The sequence below is a fragment of the Alligator mississippiensis genome, chromosome 13 (assembly GCF_030867095.1).
Source record: "Alligator mississippiensis isolate rAllMis1 chromosome 13, rAllMis1, whole genome shotgun sequence".
In the NCBI taxonomy this organism is placed as follows: Eukaryota; Metazoa; Chordata; order Crocodylia; family Alligatoridae; genus Alligator; species Alligator mississippiensis.
In genome coordinates, this window is record NC_081836.1 from 53,128,455 (window position 1) to 53,147,625 (window position 19,171).

The 19,171-nt window shown below is 52.2% G+C and overlaps 1 protein-coding gene across 10 annotated transcripts in view; it reads right to left on the minus strand.

Moving 5' to 3' along the window:
* TNRC18 (trinucleotide repeat containing 18) overlaps positions 1-18,883 on the minus strand; it is an 83,665-nt gene extending 64,782 nt beyond the window's left edge. For 7 of the 10 annotated variants that reach the window (XM_059716443.1, XM_059716446.1, XM_059716448.1 and 4 more), the window contains exons 1-3: positions 18,026-18,133; positions 17,365-17,477; positions 12,490-12,782 (exon numbers count right to left, since the gene is read on the minus strand). In XM_059716443.1, the coding sequence (XP_059572426.1) occupies positions 12,490-12,782; positions 17,365-17,477; positions 18,026-18,118 (499 nt within the window). In that variant the 5' untranslated portion in view covers positions 18,119-18,133. Of the gene's footprint in view, positions 1-12,489; positions 12,783-14,764; positions 15,056-17,364; positions 17,478-17,883; positions 17,944-18,025; positions 18,134-18,563 lie in introns of those variants that run through there. The other 3 variants (XM_019494626.2, XM_019494627.2, XM_019494625.2) reach the window with 3 other exon arrangements.
* Between the last annotated feature and the right edge of the window lie 288 nt (positions 18,884-19,171).

A 19,171-nucleotide genomic window follows, 5' to 3' on the forward strand; every position in this document is an offset into this window, starting at 1 on the left:
GCTGGACTGGGGACTACAGACAGGAGAGCTAGGTGGGTGACAACTCACATGCCTCCATATCCCCGAGTGCCATAGCCGGGAGGAACAGTCGACCAGGGCGGCGGAACGAGCACAACAGGAAATGGGTTTGAGGAAGATCGGCAGCTACCCCATGCCAAAGCTCAGATCCGTGACGGTTACCATATGCCTTGCCTGGTTCAGCCCCACCGTGGCGTGAGCACCTGCTAATCCAGATCCGCCAGCTCCTTCCCCAACAAAGCAGTGTCCCCTGCAGCAGCAGCTGGCCTAAACCAATGGTTTGAGAATAAATCCCTTTATGCAGGGGGGGGATCTACATTGCAAAAATGCAGAGGAGAACTCTGCAGACCAACCTCAGGGCTAACCGCCGCCTGCTTCCCTATTTATAAGCAAAAATGTCTTCTCCATGTGAAGGCCTGGGCTGCATTTGACCCCGTGTCAGTCAACCAGACGGACCAGCCCGAGCCGCTTTCCCAGCAGAAACAAGCTGTCTGTGTGCCTCTGGTTTCCCAGCCTGTCCCAGGCTTGGTCTGGTGGGAGTGGGAGATCCAGCCACAATGGTTTGTTTGTCTTATTTTTTTGTCGGACTTGGAACAGGCTTAAAAAGAAGAGCCCTGCCTAGAATACGTCCGCAGAGCCCTACCCGCCCTGCTAACAATGCCGGGCCGTCGCCTGTGCCCGATGAATGCGACAATGTCCCTTTTCATTAAAAAGAGATCACCGCGTTATCTCCCTCTTCTCGGAGCCCGAGAAGGCGGCGTGTGTTTTTGGCCAGCGCATTATGGGATGGCACAGGTGCTGGTCCCAAGATCACCTGTGCCAAGTTTCTGGCAGCGGCAATTAAGTCAGCCTTCAGAGACAGGATCCAGCTTTCCCAGAGTCATTAGCTATGCCCTGAAGGGAACAATGTCTATTTTCAGACATGATGACTTAAGACCAGGTCACCAGCAGGTTAAATGGAGCTCCGCAGCACGATCTGCCTTCCCTCCCATTGAGAAATTAAACGCTCAGACGTGATGGGCAGTAGCCAACCTGGAGTCCTCACAACAGGGCACCTGAAAGAAAAACTGGAGGGGACAGCTGAGCTTGGAAAGGTAAATGCCACCTGCCCTCGCCTCCCCCTGGCTTCGGCTCTTTGAACCAGGCCCTTCTCGCTGGTGAAATATGGCACCGCTCCTCCCTCTTTCCCTGGCTTCGCCATATATCCCATCGCTCTCCTCTGTGCTGAATCCCCCAAGCCTTCGTCTCTGTGCTCTCCAGGACACTTGACATATTCAGGCCCACTGCATTTGGTGGGCTCGTTTGCACTGCACAGATCACACGGGGCGTCATCTGAGTGCGGCTCCTAATCACACTCCCATCCCCACACAAACGCCTCTCGCCCCGGCCCAATACCCAAGTGCCGCTCAGACCGTGCCCGTGGCTGTCAGCACAGCCTCTGCATAGCGTGGGGGCAAGCTAAGCTACTCGAGTGCAGGTAGTCCTCCACCGCCTCCCAGCAATTCCCAAGCCACCACATGCCCTAACAGGACAGACTAGTCCTCCCTGCTTCTTGGGAAAGGAGTACAAGGTAGCTAAAGGCAGCGGGGAAAATGCCCCAGAAGTCCTAGGACCGCATGCGAAATGGTAGAGCGAACAAGTTGAGCCTGGCTTTGAAGGGCGACTGCTCAGACCGGGGCATTCAGACCTCAGTGCCAGCAACCAGAACTATAACAAAGATGGAAACAGGCTTTTCTCTGAGACTGGAGGGGACGGGACTAGCAGTGGCCTCGAGTTGCACCAGAGGAAACTGAGGTTGAAGATCAGGAAGAGTTTTCTGACGGAGCGTGGTCAAGCGCTGGAAGAGGCACCTAGAGGAACTGTGGAATTTATATCTCTGGAAATTAAGAGCAAGTTAGACGTACACTCGAGTGCGATGGTTCACTCAGGGTGATCACACAAGGTCCCTTTCTGCCCTTGATGATCATACGAATGCTGCAGTGAAGACATACCTGCAAGGGCAGTGAAAAGAAGCAGGGGTCTATGCCCCACACGATCGATGCCCCTGCCTAGAAGCACTCTGGGACAGGTCCTGCATCTGCACACCCATCTGCAAGACCCCGGGGCTCAGGAGAAACTGGGTATGAAGAGTAATAACAACAGGCAGCGCCACCTGCATGGCACAGGACTTGGGAAACTCGTCTAGGTCGTCTCCAAAAATCAAGGGCGTTTGCTCAAAAACCCATTGAGGTTTCCTGTCCTGCCGCAAGCCAGGAACTTTCGGTACGTAAACCAGTCTGCTTACTGTGGCTGGTCCCAAGAACTAACATGGAGAAGTGTCATCTTCTCCGCCCTGGAGTGGGAAGGGAGGGGACATCTTTGCCATTGCATCCGCAGCCAAAGCATAAACACGTAGCCCCGGCCATTAAAATGATGTAAGGTGGCAATTGTATCTGGGCTTGTTTTGCCTTAGAGGCCCCTGCCAATACGACCGCAGCAGCAGAGAGAAGCCAGGCAGACTTGGCATGAGCAGCTATGACTCAAAGCTACACTGGATATGGCCTCCTTAAATCCTGTATCCCAGGTGTGAAAGGTATAATAATAATAATAATAGCTAGGGAAGGCTAGGCTGCTCTATTGTGCTTTGCATCAGCAGATCTCAAAACACTTTACAACTGAGGCAGTATCAGTGTCCCCTTTGTAAAGATGGAGACACTGAGGCACACAGGATGGGACTCGGCCAAGATCGATGGCACAGATGAGACTCAAATTCAGGACTCCCAAGTGCAAGTGTAGCGTGTCCTCTGCTAGGCACCCATCCCACCAAGCCGCTATGGTAGGCTCCCAATTCACTGGGACTCTTGAACCCTTCAATCAGTACAAGAGGGGCATGTCAGCAGCGGGGTTTGCAGCATCCCGTACGGCAGTCACAGGACGCGGTCATGACAGGCCCCGAGTGGGAAAGCTAAGCACAAAGACATTAGTCTTGGCAGGATAAGAGGCTCAAAACCACTCTCTTTGGATCAGGTCACAAGGACACCCAGGAGACGGAGCAGATGGGTCTCCATGGCACAACAGGTTCAGGGCTTGCAAAGCAGAGACCTCTGCAAAGCTGGCAGGCAGGAGCGACTCCCTGGGACAAACCTCTTGAGAGCGGTGTATCATATTTGGGCCTCACCAAGGAGAGTTTCAGCAGTGCACAGAGCAGCTCCAAGGCCCTTTCTACCCCAAGCAGGCCCGACTAGACTCCCGTCAGGAGGGCGACACAAAATGGCCAGGCCAACTATAAATTTCTGAGGAATTCTTCACGGACTAGACGTGCTCCAGGCAACTTAAAGTTATTAACTTGTTAGCTTAAGTGCAACCATATCATGGATCTATACTGGTTTAATGAAGTAAACTGGTTTTTACTGGTGTAAGGTCTATACTAGACCCTACCTCACTGCAATCCTTAACTCTGTCTTTCTCCTGCCGTCATGGACAAATCTCCAGATAAGGCCAAATCCCACATGCCTCGTGCTCATGAGACAAATCGGTCTATACGCCTTCAAACATCATCTCAGCACCCTTCCTTGCCTCTTCTCCTCAGCTCCCAGTGCTGCCGGGGTTGGCATCTCTGCTCCTCTTTCCACCTTAGTTTTCTTATGCAGCCAGGAAATTCAGAACCACTCCCTATGCCAAAAAATACACACCCTATCCTTCGCCTCTCCAGCTGCTGCACGCTCAGCTATCCTTCCTCAGGTGTGACCACGCCAGGGCTAGCAACTCCATCATCAAGGGCACCAAAGGCCGTGTCTATGCCCTTCCAAAAAACCACCTTTGCTAACACGGTCCTGCAGTCCGAAAGAGGGAGTCGCCGTCAGCAGCCAGGTCCTTTTACCGCTGGCAGAATCAAAGCACTGAGCGATTTCTACTCCCTGATAAGGGGAGATTAAAAAAAAAAAAAAGCAAATATTATGGCTGCCTGCATTAATTCCTGATAAATTATGCAAATATATATTCAAATTCAAGCAGGGCCCTTGGGCTCTTGACACATTGCCAATGCAGCCCTCGATGTTGCAATGTTTGGCCACCCAGCTACAGACGCCACTTGTGCGATGCATTGTCATCGGCGGCTTTCACTTGTTTGCACATATGGACGGGGAAGTTATGAGCCATTTGTAGGAACGATGCAAGAGAGATTTTTTTTTTGATTTTTTTTTTTTTTGAACGCTCAGAACTATATTTAACTTGGCTAGGAACAGACCCAGAGCTGTCGCGTCCCAGACAAGATGGAGGCAGCTCGGTTATGCAGAGATCCAGGAAAAATGCAAGAAGATAAAACTAACCTGAACAATAAGGGGGCGGTGGGGTGGGGGGGGGAAAGAGAAGACAATGCCCGTGCCAACACATTGCTGTTGTGAGGAGGAGGAGAGGAAGAGCTGGCCACAAAAAGTTACAGAGAGGGCTCATCGGATGAAAGCAGGAATTTCCGATCCCACACAATCCCAGAACGTACATTAAAAGAAGCAGAAGAATTGCTGCTTTGTGTTACTAATCTCATTATGGAGAATGCCCTGCTGCAGCGCTGGGATTGTGAAGGGAAGCCCCAGAGTGTAGCACACGAGAGGTATGATGTGCGATGTGGAGAACTGCTGGAGCAGAAAACGGAGGAAGGTGATTTGTTTCCCTCCCCACCACTGCCACCAGGACCGGGAGCCAAGGGCAGCGAGCAAAGAATCACACGCATGCACACCCTTTACCCGCTTTTGGTACTATCCCATTGGATGTTGCATTGCATTGCACACGCACACACCTAGCAGAACCGGACACGATACGGAGAGATTTGCATAATAGCCACACGCAGACCTGGCTGGGGTAACACGTGGCACTATTTCTTCCTAGTTTGATTTCACATCCATCGAATGCCCTCGCCTCCATCCTGCCAGCAACAACGAGGCAGAGGCATACCTGCTCAAAACCTCACGCTCCGTGCGTGCGAGCCATCGTGATGATTTTGTTGGGGTTTTTTGTTTTTTTTTTTTAATATTAAAATCAATTAAACCCAAACGTATTAAAAAAGTGCATTCAATCCGCAGGGAATTCTGCTGAAAACCCCCATGGAAGGATAAAAGGCTGACGAGAACAGAGTGGCAAAGAGGACGAAAAAAACCCAAGCAGGAGGCAAGATAATAGCCTGTAACCACCGACTATAAAAAAAGAATGCAGCATTTAATAACTTGGCAGGCGAACACAGATGCCGCGATAGGCAACTGCAACCATTTCTGAAGTTATCAGGGACACAGATCTAGCGAGAAGGGCCACAGCTTTTTAAAGCCTTCCCTCCGTTATTTCTCGAAGACCATGTTATCTCTCCCAGACTCGCCACATCACTCCCGGTGCTGTGCCAGCCTCATGGCGTTCAGCTTGTTTGTCTATTTTCAATCCCCTTAAAATGGGGCTGGTGGCCACTGCTGATGCTTGTCATAAATAAAATAAAAAATTCCCAAGGTCATTTTTATCAGTAGTTCAACTCTTGCTCGATTTAAAAAGACACACACGCATGCACACACACACACGCACATGTGTTCCCAGATGGCTGCTTTTCAAAAAATCAGCCTTCACTTCTTGATTTCTTCCCAACGTTCCCCACATAAGCACCTTTCATTTTCCATAATCGTCATCCAAAACAGCTGGAAAGGAAAATAGAAGCATATTGTACACTCAACAGCTGATCGCCGCACGCTGGGGAGGGATCCAGCCCGTCTCTGCTGTGCCCCTCCAGTGGCCCTGCCTACACAAGACATGGGGGTATTTTTGCACCGATGCAAACCTTGGCACCGAAGCGTGCAAGCGGGTGGCTTGCCTGGAAGGACCCGCACCTACGCACTAAGTGTGTATGGGGGGGGGGTCAGAGAATAAATGCCCTGTGCCCACACAAATCCAGCCTCAGGATCAGGGCACTAGCATTATAAAAGCCCCCGGACTGCACATCCATAATGAAATAACTGTGAACCTCTCACTACAATGCAAGCAAAATCCTTCCACCAAACACAAGGGGAAATTCGAGGATGCTATGATTTTAGGACAGGGGTGGGCAATTATTTGGGGCAGAGGGCCGCTTACTGACTTTTGGCAAGCCATCAAGGGCTGCATAACAGGCAGCTGGGGCAGATAAATATTAATTTTCTAAATTTTTTAGGGGCCCCACGGGCCGGGTAGAATGGCCTGGTGGGCCGCATCCGGCCCCCGGGCCGCATTTTGCCTAGCCCTGTTTTAGGAGAATCTCTGCCTGTTCTGCTGCAGCACGTTGCGCTCCTCACTCTCCGTCTTTGCCTGACTTTTCAAGGGGGGGGTTCCCAACCCAACCCTGCAGCAAACTATTTTCAGGCAAACAACAGTAGGAAAGATTATAACTCCCGTTTCTGCTCCTGTCTTATTCAGCTACAGCGAGGTGTGGACTTGGGAACCTAATTGGGACCATTGAAATGCTAACCTCATTGAGTGCAGGCACTTCCCTCTCCTCTGTCTTGGACAACAAATAAGTGCAAAGCAGGGAGAGAGTTGCACAATTAAAAGAAACCGTGAGAGTTAATGTTCTTACAGGCTTACAACTCAGCAAGCCTGCCCACCCCTCACGGTCCGCATCGGGAGCCTGGGTAAACCCTGCCTTTCGCCATAGAAACTGGTTTAAGGCTGCCTGTTATATGGCTTTGTCTAGAGAGGGGTGGAAAAGCCTGATGCTAGTTTTCACGGTCTACATGATCTCACATCTTCTAACTAGACTCAAGATAAGGCATGTCGCATGTTAGCACATGCTAACCCAGATTAGTCACGTGTCTGCCTCCCCCACCACCACCGAGCTGTAACTGGGCCAGTTCAGACCATGCGAAAGTGTGACACATCTCCTCTCGGCAAGCGAGGTGTTAGGCTCGGCTAACGAACGCGAGCTAACATCATCGCGCCTTGCAAGCCTTGCCTAGTCAAAGCCACGATGTGTAGCGCCGTGCGGATATTGTCACAGGAACCTTAGCTTCGCTTCCTTTAAAACCATTATTTGCACACACAAGTCGTCTGAATACAGCAGTGACACGAGCAACGGTATTTACTCTATAAATATAAACCAGCTTGACTGTTCCTTCCCGTATTTAGCAAGGAAAGGAAATTTAGACTTTCCTTGTTGCAAAAAACCCCCAGTTCTGCTTATCGAGGCCGCTCCCTGAAAAAGATTTAATACCAACAGGTTCAAACCTTCGCTCCAGCGACTTCCTACAGTGCTGGGAAGGAACCGCAGGCTGAACTAGAGCAAGGGGCTGGACGCAGACGCCAGGCCTTTCAACCCTGTCCCCGTTCTTCCTCTGCCCGGTGGTGACAAACTTTTGCTAGCCCAGCCCCATCAGCCAGGAGCGGGATGAGATGGGATGGACACTGCATTGCCATGCACAGATGCAGATATACCAGAAAAAGTGTATTTTGCTGAGGGTGGGACTGGAATAAGCTGGGCCAGCAAAAGCTGCTGCTGTTATAAGCCATTTCATTCTAGCACATGGCCCACAACACCTCCAGCAAGAGACCCGAACGACCCACCTGACATTGGCTGCCTTAATGTAGACAGGCATCCCCCAGACACCACCGTCAGCTAGGCCTGCTCTGTGCAGATTGAGATGTTGCAGGGTAGTCTTAGCCTTGCTCCTACAGGTGTTTGTGCCCAACCTTCCCCACAAACACTACACCCCCAAGTCCATCAAGGGCGTGCATATTTGAACTCTATCCTGCTTGTACAGCTTGGGACGCAGGTCAGAGAAAGAGCCGGACCAACCCATGTTGCCGTGAATGTGTGGCGAGGTCATTTAAGTATAAACGATGCCCTTCCTACAGTCCCTTCTGTGAGATGGACAAGCTCTCTACCAAGTGGTACAATGCCCAGGGACAGAAGCCTAGTGTTGATGGGATTTGCCCCAAACACCCGGGCAGGTGCAGAAAGAGCGAGGACAGTACTTGGGAAGGGTTTGGGGACACGTGACACCAAGAATCCAAACCCACCCAGCGGTGCAGACAGACCCCAGTGGGATAAATCCCAGTGCCCTTTCTCCACAGCCTGTCCAGATAAGGGACCTTGCCATTGGAGTGCCTCTGGATACAGGACGGCTGCACCCACATCCATGGAAAACCCTAAGGAAGACCCAAGACAACGCCAAACACTTCCCCAGCGGGTGCCCCAGTGAGACAGACAAGGGGAGATCCCTGCAAGCCTGGAGAACCCTGTTCTGCCTGCAGCCCCTCTCTGGGCTCTGCCGGCTAGGGACCAATCTCGGTCCGAGCGAGTGGAAAACGAATGCAAATGGAGGGAAGGAAGGGCCGGGCATCTCAATCCATTCCTGCCCTCCGGCCAGGCAGAGCCATTATTCTCCTCTCGCAGGAACGGACCCATTTACACTCAAAATAAGAGGCGGAGGGTGGGGGGAAGGAACACATGGGTTAACCCTAACAGCATCGCGGCTTCCCCCAGGGGAGGGGAAGGACACAACTGTCACTGCTCCCCTGCCACCCTTCGCTGCCCGCCTGTGGCACATCTGCTCCTCGCAGTAGCGAGTCTCACGGACAGCAAGGAGGTATCCACAGGACCTTCATGGCTACTCATTTCCCACCCGTGCTCTGACCGAGGCAGACCCAGCAGCAGCGGGGACAGAGCTGAGCACGAGCGGCTGTAGCCCTCTATCATCTCGACCCTGCTCAGAGCCCGGGAGGACGGCTGGAGCTCGGTCTACACACGTACCCTCTCCACCACTGCCTGGAGCTGCACCCATGGCCCAAATTCTGGCAAAGTCTGGGGCAGACAAGGCTGGAGGGAGGAAGAAACACAAGCTCTGCCGGGTCCCTGAGCCAGCTCCGCTCCTGCCCCGTTTGCACTGCGTTGCATCACCGGCCCCACCACACCCCAGAGGGGAAGTGAGATTTCAAGGACCATTGAACTCAAGGAGACTTCCCCTGAATGTATTATGATGACAAAAATACCCATGCGGAAGCCCTACACGGGCCCGCTGACCTGGCAGCTTTCGATAAACTACCAAGTTCGCCCCCCCACCATTCCCAACCTGGAGCAGCGCGGGCTAGCGGTTACTGCTTCTCTGGCACTTCAGTGACTGACTCAACCAGACCAGGTCTCCGAGCACCCGGCTGGCACAGCTACCACCCCCCGTGCCGACACAGCTTATACCAGTCGAACGGCACTTGGGCTGGCACTGCTGATCCCAGCTCTCCTGAGCAAAATAAACCTTCTCAGCACAAACACGGTTTTGCCATTATAATTGTGTCGACACCAGGGCTTTTGCCTGCACAGCTACGTTAATTCGAGCGAGGGATTTTTCTTTTTTTTTTTTTTTGCTTGACATACTCCCAAGCAACACAGCAACCCTGGCCAAACTTGTGAGCACGGACCAGGCCTCCGCCCCGTGCCCCAAAACGACATGCAACAGATTGCCGCTGCCCCCGGGGAGGCAAAGCCGGGCTTGCAGTCCACCTGAAAGGGGAGGCAGGCGTTCACGTGGAAATAGCAAAGTGCCTCTCTCTCCCCCTCCCAGACTTTTCTCTTCCGATGGCAGCTTTGCAAGTCTCTTAATACAAAATGGGTCTCGGTTGGGATGTTTGTCCTGGCTTGTGGATTGCGGGAAGCCTCAGATCAGCCCGTAGTGGAATTTAGCATTATCTACAAGTGGCATCCTGCGTGCACACGAGCGCGCGCACCCCTTATGTCTGACACACGCACATATGCACACATACACACACACGCACACACACAGCCCCTTATCTCCGGTGGCTGCTACGGGCAGGGATTGGGCTAGCTCCCTCTCTCACATCCCTGCCACAACCCGCACGAGTCTCGCGTCAGGTTTTTCCACAGCTCGGAGCACTCCTAGAAGCTTGTGTTAACAATCAAATGCTCTGAGGATTTGGCAGAGACCACTACGTTCACTTCACTGGTGACCTACAGGTTTGGGGGAACCCAGGCTCCCACCAGATGTTGAAGGTTGCCTGCAGAGGCAAAAGGCCAGTGCATTAAGGGGCTCCGCAGTCTGGCTTCATCGATTGCCCTTGCTTTCCCTTTTATTTAAGGCTACTTTATTTTCTCGCGGAGCTCCTGTGGTCACTGTTCCACTGCACAGTCACCCCCCCAACCCCACTACATTTTTCATGGGGATTCAACAGGGCCCTTGGGAAGGTGCCCTGAAACTTCCCGCCTAGCACAGCCAGCCTGCCCAGCGCCGTCCCAGAGCCTCGTGCCAGACCTGCCCGCGTCAAGCAAGCCAAGAACCGTAGGAATGCACAGACCCCGGGAATGCCGTGTTTTGCCAGCCCCCAAGCAGAGAAGGCAGAGGCCAGCTCACCTTCTCACCACTCCCGAGTTCATTTCCTCCCTCTCATTTCTCTCGCTGCAGCAGTCCACACCGGGCTGCATCGGTGAAACAAAGGACTTCTGTCCCCACAACCCATCCCACCCCAAGGTCAGGATTACTTAAAAGTTAACATTAAATAGAAATGCATAAGATAAGCGACAGATGCCTGGAAGTCTCATGACCGGCTGAGCCAGAGTCCAGGGTCTGCTCCGCTCAAGGTAAGAGAAGCCAGATTGCTCAGCAAAGGAAGCCAGCACAGCACCGAAATTTGAAATCAAGGGTCTCAAATAACCAGACTCAGAAGTCCGGCAAACCACGCTATTTTTAAAAGGGCAGGATTTATTTTCAGACCGCTCGGGGGTAGGTTTCGCAGTCCCTTTCTTCAGCGCACCATTATTGAAAGCCTGCTCTTAACGTGGTCTATTGAAACACTCCCACCCTTTCCTAACTTCCCTTTTCTCCCCCCCCCCCCAAAAACATTTTTTTTTTTTTAAATGTCGAACCTAAAAAGGGCTGCAAAGAGCAGGAAGCAATCATCGTTTCAAATGAAATTGTTAAAGCCGTAAAAAAACCCAACCCTGCCTACCAACTGCCACGCTATAATGGAACTTTAAACTGCTAATTGTACCTATCTTTTTTATGCAGTTTAGACCGGCTGTGAATTACTGCTCTGTGCTGGAGCCAATCTCCGCAAGAGCTTTGTTAACAGGAATATGGGGTAGGGGGTGGGGGGTGGCTGGAGGGAAACAAACAAGCGGAGAAATTGGGGAAGGGAAAATCAGGGAAGGCTGATGGGGGGCTCCAAGCTTGGACGGGTGCCTATAAGACCTGGAATTGCGGAAAGGAGCGGAACAGATTTGCAACAAGAATAAAATCCAGCCACAACCTGAATGCTGGCAACACTCCCACGGGAAGAGAGGGGACAACTGGGAAACATTCGTATCTGGAGGTAATCCAAGCAACCGAGAGACACGGGAAGGGGTGGGGGCCCCTTCCCTTGCAAAGGTAACCGTGTGCCTCCTCCCCGCGCAGAATCAAGGGTTCTTCAGCCCTTTAAAAACGAAACACAACTAACCCTGTCTCTGGCCTCAGCTTGAGTTTTACATAATGTTTAATATTTAATACTTTAGAAAATATTCCTGTTTGCTTTAGCAGACGGCGGCCTTGGTAGAAAGTAGGGGGTGGGGGAATAAAAGGTGTTTGCCCATGTGCTTCCTTTTATTGCTCTTCATTTTACACCTCTTGTTTTAGCACCTGGAAAATTGGCACTGCCACCTCTTCTAAAGCCAATAAATCTTTCCCTCCGCTCGGGCTGCTTCCTTCTCTGCAGATGTTGGCAATCGAGTTTGCAGATTTCAAAGCCATCCAGCCCCACGCCGCGGGGAGAAAAAGCAGGTTTACGATTGCCAAACTTGTCACCCTCCCAAGGCCTCGAGTCAACGAGTCCCCTCTCCACGCCCGGAGAAGGGGAGCAAAAAAAAAAAAGAAAAGAAAAGAAAAGAAAAACAGGGCCGCAAAGCCATGTCATGTCCCAGCCCGCCAGGCAAAGACCAAACAAAGCTCCTACTTGGGAAGCCAGGGCGATTTCCCAGCCATTGGAATTCATCCCCCCGGAGCGCGGGGCTGGCTGCAGCAAAGATCTGGAGCAAAAATTCTCCTCGGGATTAAAAAGCGAAGGGGGCACAACGCTTCTAAGTGGGGTTTCCGTATTGCAAGCACTTTAGAAACTGCATCCACCAGGCCGGGCAGGGGGGTAGTATTTCAAATGAAGGGGGGAGAAGCCCCCGGCACAGCAGTCTTCTGCCTGCAGCCCCGGCTCCTCCGCTCTGTGCAGGCGCCAACCCGCGCCCCCAGCTCATGGGCACATGCTGTGGGGGTACCCCTGCCTACCTGCAGACCCCCTCACCCCCCCAGGAGGTGGGGGCAGGGCAGGGCTGGGACCACTGCAACTACTCATGTGTCCCAAAGCAAAGAGGCAGCTAAAACGATAGCAACCGGCCGCAGTTCCTTGTGTTCCCTGCTTTCCCTACCCGCCACACGCCTGGACCCCATGCGCTTGCAGATGTTTCCCCTCCCAGCCCCAGTACAGCCCCCCCCACAGCCGGGGCCAGGTCCTTACCTGGGTGCGAGTGGAGGCTGATGCCAGATGCCAGGTACTTGCCGGGCTGCAGAGGTGCTGGTAGCCCCGCGGCCAGCGGCCCGGCAGAGGGGCCGAGGCGGCCGGCGGCGCTGGCGGCTCCCACGCGGTGGCCCTCCATGCTCAACCCGGGCAGCAGCGGTGGCGGCACATGCACGGCTCGGGGGGGCCCGAAATCGCGGCCATCCATCCTCCTCCCGCGCGGGCTCAGGCGGAGCAGGGCCCCCCGGGCTGGGCGCGTCCCATGGCGCTGCGACGGGCCGCGCGACGTCTGCCTGCAGGACGGACACAGTGGGTTAGCCAGGATTGGGCCCTGCCACCGGGCCGCACTCCCTGCCAGCCCGCTCGCTCGCTCCCCGTGGCCCGTTGTCCGCCGCACCCCTGCCCATGTCCCCTCCTCAGTCCCCTGGCGGGGCAGGGTCTCCAGCAGCCCTGGGACGGGCTGGGAATTCAAGCCCGCTGGAGCCCAGCTCAGCGCGGGGAGCTGCGGGAACGGGGCTGCTGGAGGCGCAGGCACCGACACGGACACAGACACACACAAGGATCACTTCGACCCCTCTCCCAGCTTGGGGTTGGGGCCAAGGATTTGTTGTCAGTGCAGAGAAACCAGCCCCCTTGCTGCACTGATATAACTGTTACACTGCCGAGAACATCTATACCAGCGATTCGCCTTCTAGGCAGAGATACACATATTACTATAGTACATATAATGTGCTCTATATACTAGTTACAGATCTACAGACTACATAGTACTATATATTACTACAATATATAATAAATACGTGCACTACAAATTTGCCTTAAAGGTTACATTTACATATTACGTTTGATCTGACCCTTCAAGAGGCTGAAAATATATATTAATAAAATTATATATATATACATACACACACACAGACACACTCATTAGTCTTAAAGATTATACCAGATATTGCTATACCTTACTATACTATTTTATATATTCTATAGATAAGTCCTATAGATGTAGATCTACTATATCACTATAATATATATTACACTATATATTAAATGCCTTATAAAGATATGCTATTACTATAACATATGCCTAATATATCAGTCTTATAGATGTAGATATGCCATCTATCACTATAATGCTACATATATATCATTATAGCGTACGCGTATATATATACACACACACTCAAAAACTCTAAATTCTCTATATATAGTTTTAGAGTATAGAGATATATAGATAGCTATATAGTGTGTGTGTGTATATATGCAGTGTAGGTATAGATAGCTAGATAGGGTAGGTATATATGAATATAGCGTATACATATAGATATATAGTGTAGATATAAATAGATATATAGTGTGTATACATAAATACATAGTGTATACGTATAGATATATAATGCGTGTATAGACAGATAGTGTAGGTATATATATAAATACATAGTGTATACATAAATAGATATATAGTGTAGATATAAAGATAGCTATAGTAAACATACATGTATATACCCCATACCAGTCTTACAGAAGCAGAAGCCTGGTATCTTCATTTACACGGGCTGCATCTTTACCATGCATTACTTTATATTACAGGGGTGTAGGTTGTAGCCGTGCTGGTCTAAGGATATAGGCAGACAAGGTTGCTTGGGTGAATTTCATTCCGTCCAGGAAGAGCACACACCAACTGCTGCAGCTTCCTTAGCCTGACGAAGGGTTTTTGAACCCGAAAGCTTGCTTAATAACTAACTATTCTCCAACTATTTGGGTTGGTCTAATAAAAGATATCAAATTCACCCAAAGAACCTTGTCTGCCCTACTTTATATTAGTCTTTTAGACCACTGCGTGCAAGGGGCTGCGTTCACACCGGCACCTCTCCGCGTACGAGGAGTGCGTGTGCGGGCAGCTGGACACAGCAACAGCCGCGCGAAGCGGGTCCAGCCGGGCTGGCTGCAGCTCGCACGGACCGGCTCCGGGCCCCGCGGAAGGGGCAGCCCGCGGCCCCGCTCCCCCTTTTCCACGGAGAACATTTTTTAAAAAAACCCCAAACCCACCCAAAAAAAACAAGCGACTCTAAAATGGCTGAAAATTCCTGCTTGTAATTAAAGCCAGGCAGGCCAGGATCGCGCCGCGCTCCCAGAAGTTGCGGAGGGTTGGGGGGGGGGGGGCACAGGATTGTTGTTTTTTCTCTGATTTCTCTCTTTTTTGGGGCGGGGGGGGGTGAAGTCCTGCAAGCGGGGGGCGACGGCTCCCGCCCGGCGGAGCCAGCCGGGGCGCGCCTACCTGGTGCCTGCTGCTGCTGCTGCTGCCTAGGCGGCCCCCGCGCCGCGCATGGTCCGCCCCCGGCGGGACGGGGCTGCGCCGCCGGCTTCTCGCGCTCCCTGGCCGGCGAAAAGCGTCCCGACAGCGGCGCCCTCTGCTCCACCTTGGAGGCAGGCGGGCGGCGGGGCTGGCTCCCGGCAGCTCCCCGCGGGCTCAGGCAGCGCGGGCCGGGAGCACCGGGAATCTCCATAGACAGCCCAGGATTGGGAAGGTGCGGAGCACAAACCCCCTTTCAAGTTCCTCTCTCTGGATCTTAAAAAAAAAAAAAAAAAAAAAGAGGGAGGAAAAAAAAAAAAAACCCACCCTCTTTAGCCATGAAACGAGCATTGTTCTCGCGGCCCGCCCCCTGCCCGCAGCTAATCCGGATTGGCTCCGGGCGCCGCCACTCAGGCCGTGTAAACACCTTGGCCCTCGGCCATGCCTATAAAACCAATTATGGCCCGAGCGCCGCAGCGGTTTCCAGGCCCCCCCCCGGTGCGGGGTGAATGGGCCGGGGCGGCGGTGAGAATTTTCAGGGGAGGTTTCAAGGCTCCCCCTCCCCCCCTGTCCCTTCACTGCCGCGGGGCAAGGGCTTTGCTGGGGCACGGGGAGGGGGGGCAAGGGCTTTGCTTCCCCGGTGCACTTGGGTCCCGGGCGGGATCCGGATTTTGGGGGCAGTAAGCGAAGTCACCCCCGGGGCTGGAGTTTCGCGTGGCAGGGGGGCAGCGCTCCGGGAATCCCGGCGGGAGCAGCCGCGCCAGACCTTGCAAAAGCAACCCCATAAAAAAAAACAACCAGCCCCGAGTTGCAAACGACATGAACCCCGGACATCGCGCTGCATTTCGGAGGGGACCCCCCCCCCCGGGGCTGCTTCAAAGACCATTTGTCTCCCCCCCCCCCCCCCCCCCGGTTAGGAAATGTGCTTAGCTGGAGGAAAACGGGGCCGCGCACAAAAGTGCAGCGCCAGCCGCCCAGAAACGCGACGACTTTGTACTTTCTGTAATGCCTCTTTCAGCACAACCCGCGCTCGGCTCTTTTAGCCCAAGATGCAGCCCCGACCCCCGCGGCTCCCAGAGGGAAATCCGGACGGGCTTTTTTGTTGTTTTTGGCCCCCACCGGCTCTTGCTGCTGCCCCCGGGTCGGCACATACACACGCGTCCAGCGAGACACACGCACTCAAAGTATCTTTGTATAATCGCTCGGTAGCTTGCAAGGAGTGTATACGTAGACACACGCTTGAATAGATGCATATACACACTTTTATAGCTGCACACTTTTTTAGACATACATGCACTTTTATACATGCACACTTATACATACATACAAATACTTTTATACACGCACAGACACGAACTGTTCCGTGTTTAGACCTGGTAACTCCCTCCCCCCGCTAAAATATCTTTACCAGTTTAAAAAAAAAACACGCGCGCGCATACACAACCCCCCCCCCCTTCCCTCAATTTGGGTTGTCTAAATAAACGAATAAATGCAGGGGGGAGGGGAATCTAATTTAATCCCGGTATAAATGGGGGGGACCCAGCCCGGTAGGACCGTTTCAAGTTGCCCGCAGCCAAACCCTCCGAGCCGTTTCCAGGCTCCCCCTCTCCTGGAAAAGGGGGGGAGGGGAGGGGAGGGGGAAGTCAGCTAAAATAGGCAGGAGCCGGGGAAAGGCAATGTCTGAGTGTGAACGCAAAGAAGATCTGCTCCAAATATCGCCCCGGCTCCTTCCGACACCCCGGTGCCCGGACGGGAGCTTCGCCGGGGCTGCTCGGCGCTGGACGGAGCCCAAACGCGCGGCCGGGCGGGAGGGAGCGGAGCGGAGCCCACGGCTGCAGAAGAGACCGCGGAGAGATTTTGAGTGATCATTGGAGCAGCAATGACTGACAGCTGCTCGGCTCCCTCCAAGCTTCGCCTCGGCTTCTCCCTCTCTGCCTTTTGCTTTTTTTGCATTTTTTTTTTTTTTAAAGGAGGGGAAAAAAAAAAACAACCCAACAAACCCTCCAAACGCCGCCAGTTTTTAAATGCACTTTCCTTAAAAACAACCACCAAGCCCTGCACCTAAAGAAGCAGCCCGGAGAGGAGAGCCCGGGCCCTGCTGCACCAGGCTCCTTCTCCCGTGGAAAACAAACCAAACAAACATGTCTAGAACTAGATAGACGATATATTATATATATATAAATGGGCTTAATGGCAGTGATGCGGCTTTAAAAGCCCAGTTGCTCCATGTTGCACGCGCGGATCCTGCAGGAGGCTGTAATGGTGGCGGTGGGGTATGTATGCCATACATCATTTCGTTGCTAATAAAAATTCTGCCGGGTTGTCCTTCGTTTGCCAATGGCGCTTGCATTTTTCAAGTGTTTCTCATCAGTTGAGAACGGAATCTGCATTTCATTAAAGCTGCAATTTCTCTGTTGATCAATCTTCCCCCCCCCCCTCCCTTCCTCCTCCTTTTGTCAGTCGCCCCAACCTCTCCTCCTCACCCCCCCCAAAAAAGAGACTTAAAGCAAGATTTACTGGGTCAGCTCTCAATGCAAGGAGAAGCTATTTTAAGAGCATTTTTTTTTATGTAATCAAATAGTTACCTAGAGGGGTGGGAGATGTTGTTATGGAGGGGGGGAAATGCAGAGCCAAGCTCACCATCCCGGCTGCTTTCCGCTGCACACACTCGGGTGCTAGGGTCCGCGTTTTCTTCTCTCTTTGCAAAAAGTATAAAAAAATATTTAAAAAAAAGTGTGCATATAGAGAGCTCACATCTATATACACACACTATAATATAGCTGTAACATATATTACATGCAGCTCTGAATGGCGAGCTGAGTTTGTAGCAAAGATTTAATTGCCTTGATCTTTGCCACTGATAGCAAAACGCTGGATTGAATTAAGGATTATTTTTTTTTCCATTGCGGGTTGATAAACAGCAGCTGGGAGCCATCTTGGAGGGTGGGGATGAAAACATTTCTGAGAGAGCAGTATTGTCCTTTGCCTACAAAACTTTGCCTTCTCCCCCGCTGCCCCCTCCCCAAAAATAAATAAATATCTCTCTCTATCTAAAAGCTCGCGGGCAATCAGCCGCCTGCCAGGTTAGTAAAGCAATTAATCACTTTAAATAAAGTTACGTCTGCAGAAAGCTGCTTCTCTCAGCTGCAGGAGAGGAACCCACCCTTTCTGTGTAAGTGGGGCTTGCTTTTCTTCCCCCCCCCCCCCCGCTTTTATTCATTTTTTATTTATTTATTTTTTGCAAACCTTGCTTGGCTTCAATATTGGAGGAGGGGGGAGGTCTCTGCCTTTTTCCCTGCCCAGATCTGTAAACAGGCGGATCTGGGATTCAGGAGCCATTTTCTCTGCCCTTTTTTGGCTGCTGGGGGGGGGGGAGAATAATAATCCCTAGTTTGTCAATGGAGGCATGCAGCGCGCCCGGCCCGGGGGCCCCTGGCTCGGCGCTGCCCTGGTCAGTTTCTGCAGGCTCGGGGGCCCTGGTCAGTTTCCCCTCATCAGGGGCCCTGGTCAGTTTCCCCAGGCTCGCCCCGAGCTGCATTTGCTTTTGCAAAAAGAACGGAACTGAACGAGCACGTTAAGGGTTTTTTTCCCCCCCTCCCCTTCTCCCCCCTTGCATTGTTTTAGGCGGCGTTAATTAGATTAAGACTTTCTTTTGTCTTGCCATTGTTTGTTCTCGCTCTCCAGTGCAAATCTCGGGCCGCTTTGAGATGCACTGTATCATAAACACACTATTATTCCCAGCTGGGTTGCCAAAATACTTCGCCTTATCAAAGGACACTCCAACCTTGAAGCCGCCTTGTCACCGCTCGCCCATAAAAAGCCCGAGCCGCTCGCCTTCAGAGGCATCTCTTTTGTCTTCCTTTCCTCTCTCCAGATCCTGAGCCACGGTACTGAGCTGTTTCAATCACCACCCCCACTTTTTTTTTTAAAAGGGAAAAAATTCCTAGCAAAGAAAATCACTCTTTTTCTCCCAGGGGTAAACACAAATGTTGGGAGCAGGCTCGGGTTTAAGGCTGTGCTTTGTACTCCAGCTAGAGGTGGGGGGAAGCTCGTGTGTCCCGTGTTTCAGTGCAGGTCTGGCGTGTTCCCTCTCACACATGCTGGTGCACAATAGGGGCTTGTTTCCTGGGAAAGGCATGGGTCCCTCCAGCTCTCCTGACTGCCTGGAAGAGGGTTGCCAGGTCGGGCTGGCTCTCCAGAAACTTTTCTTCCTCTTTTCTTTGGGAATAGTTTAAAAAAAAAAAAACAAAAACCCTAAACCCTATTTATTCCAGGTTTTTTCTCCCCCCACCCCTAGTTCTAATGATTAATAAACAGGAGTCTTTGAAAGCAGCCACCACAGCCCCTCGCTCCTGTCCCCCCTTCCAGTGTATGAAAGGGCTGTAACCACTC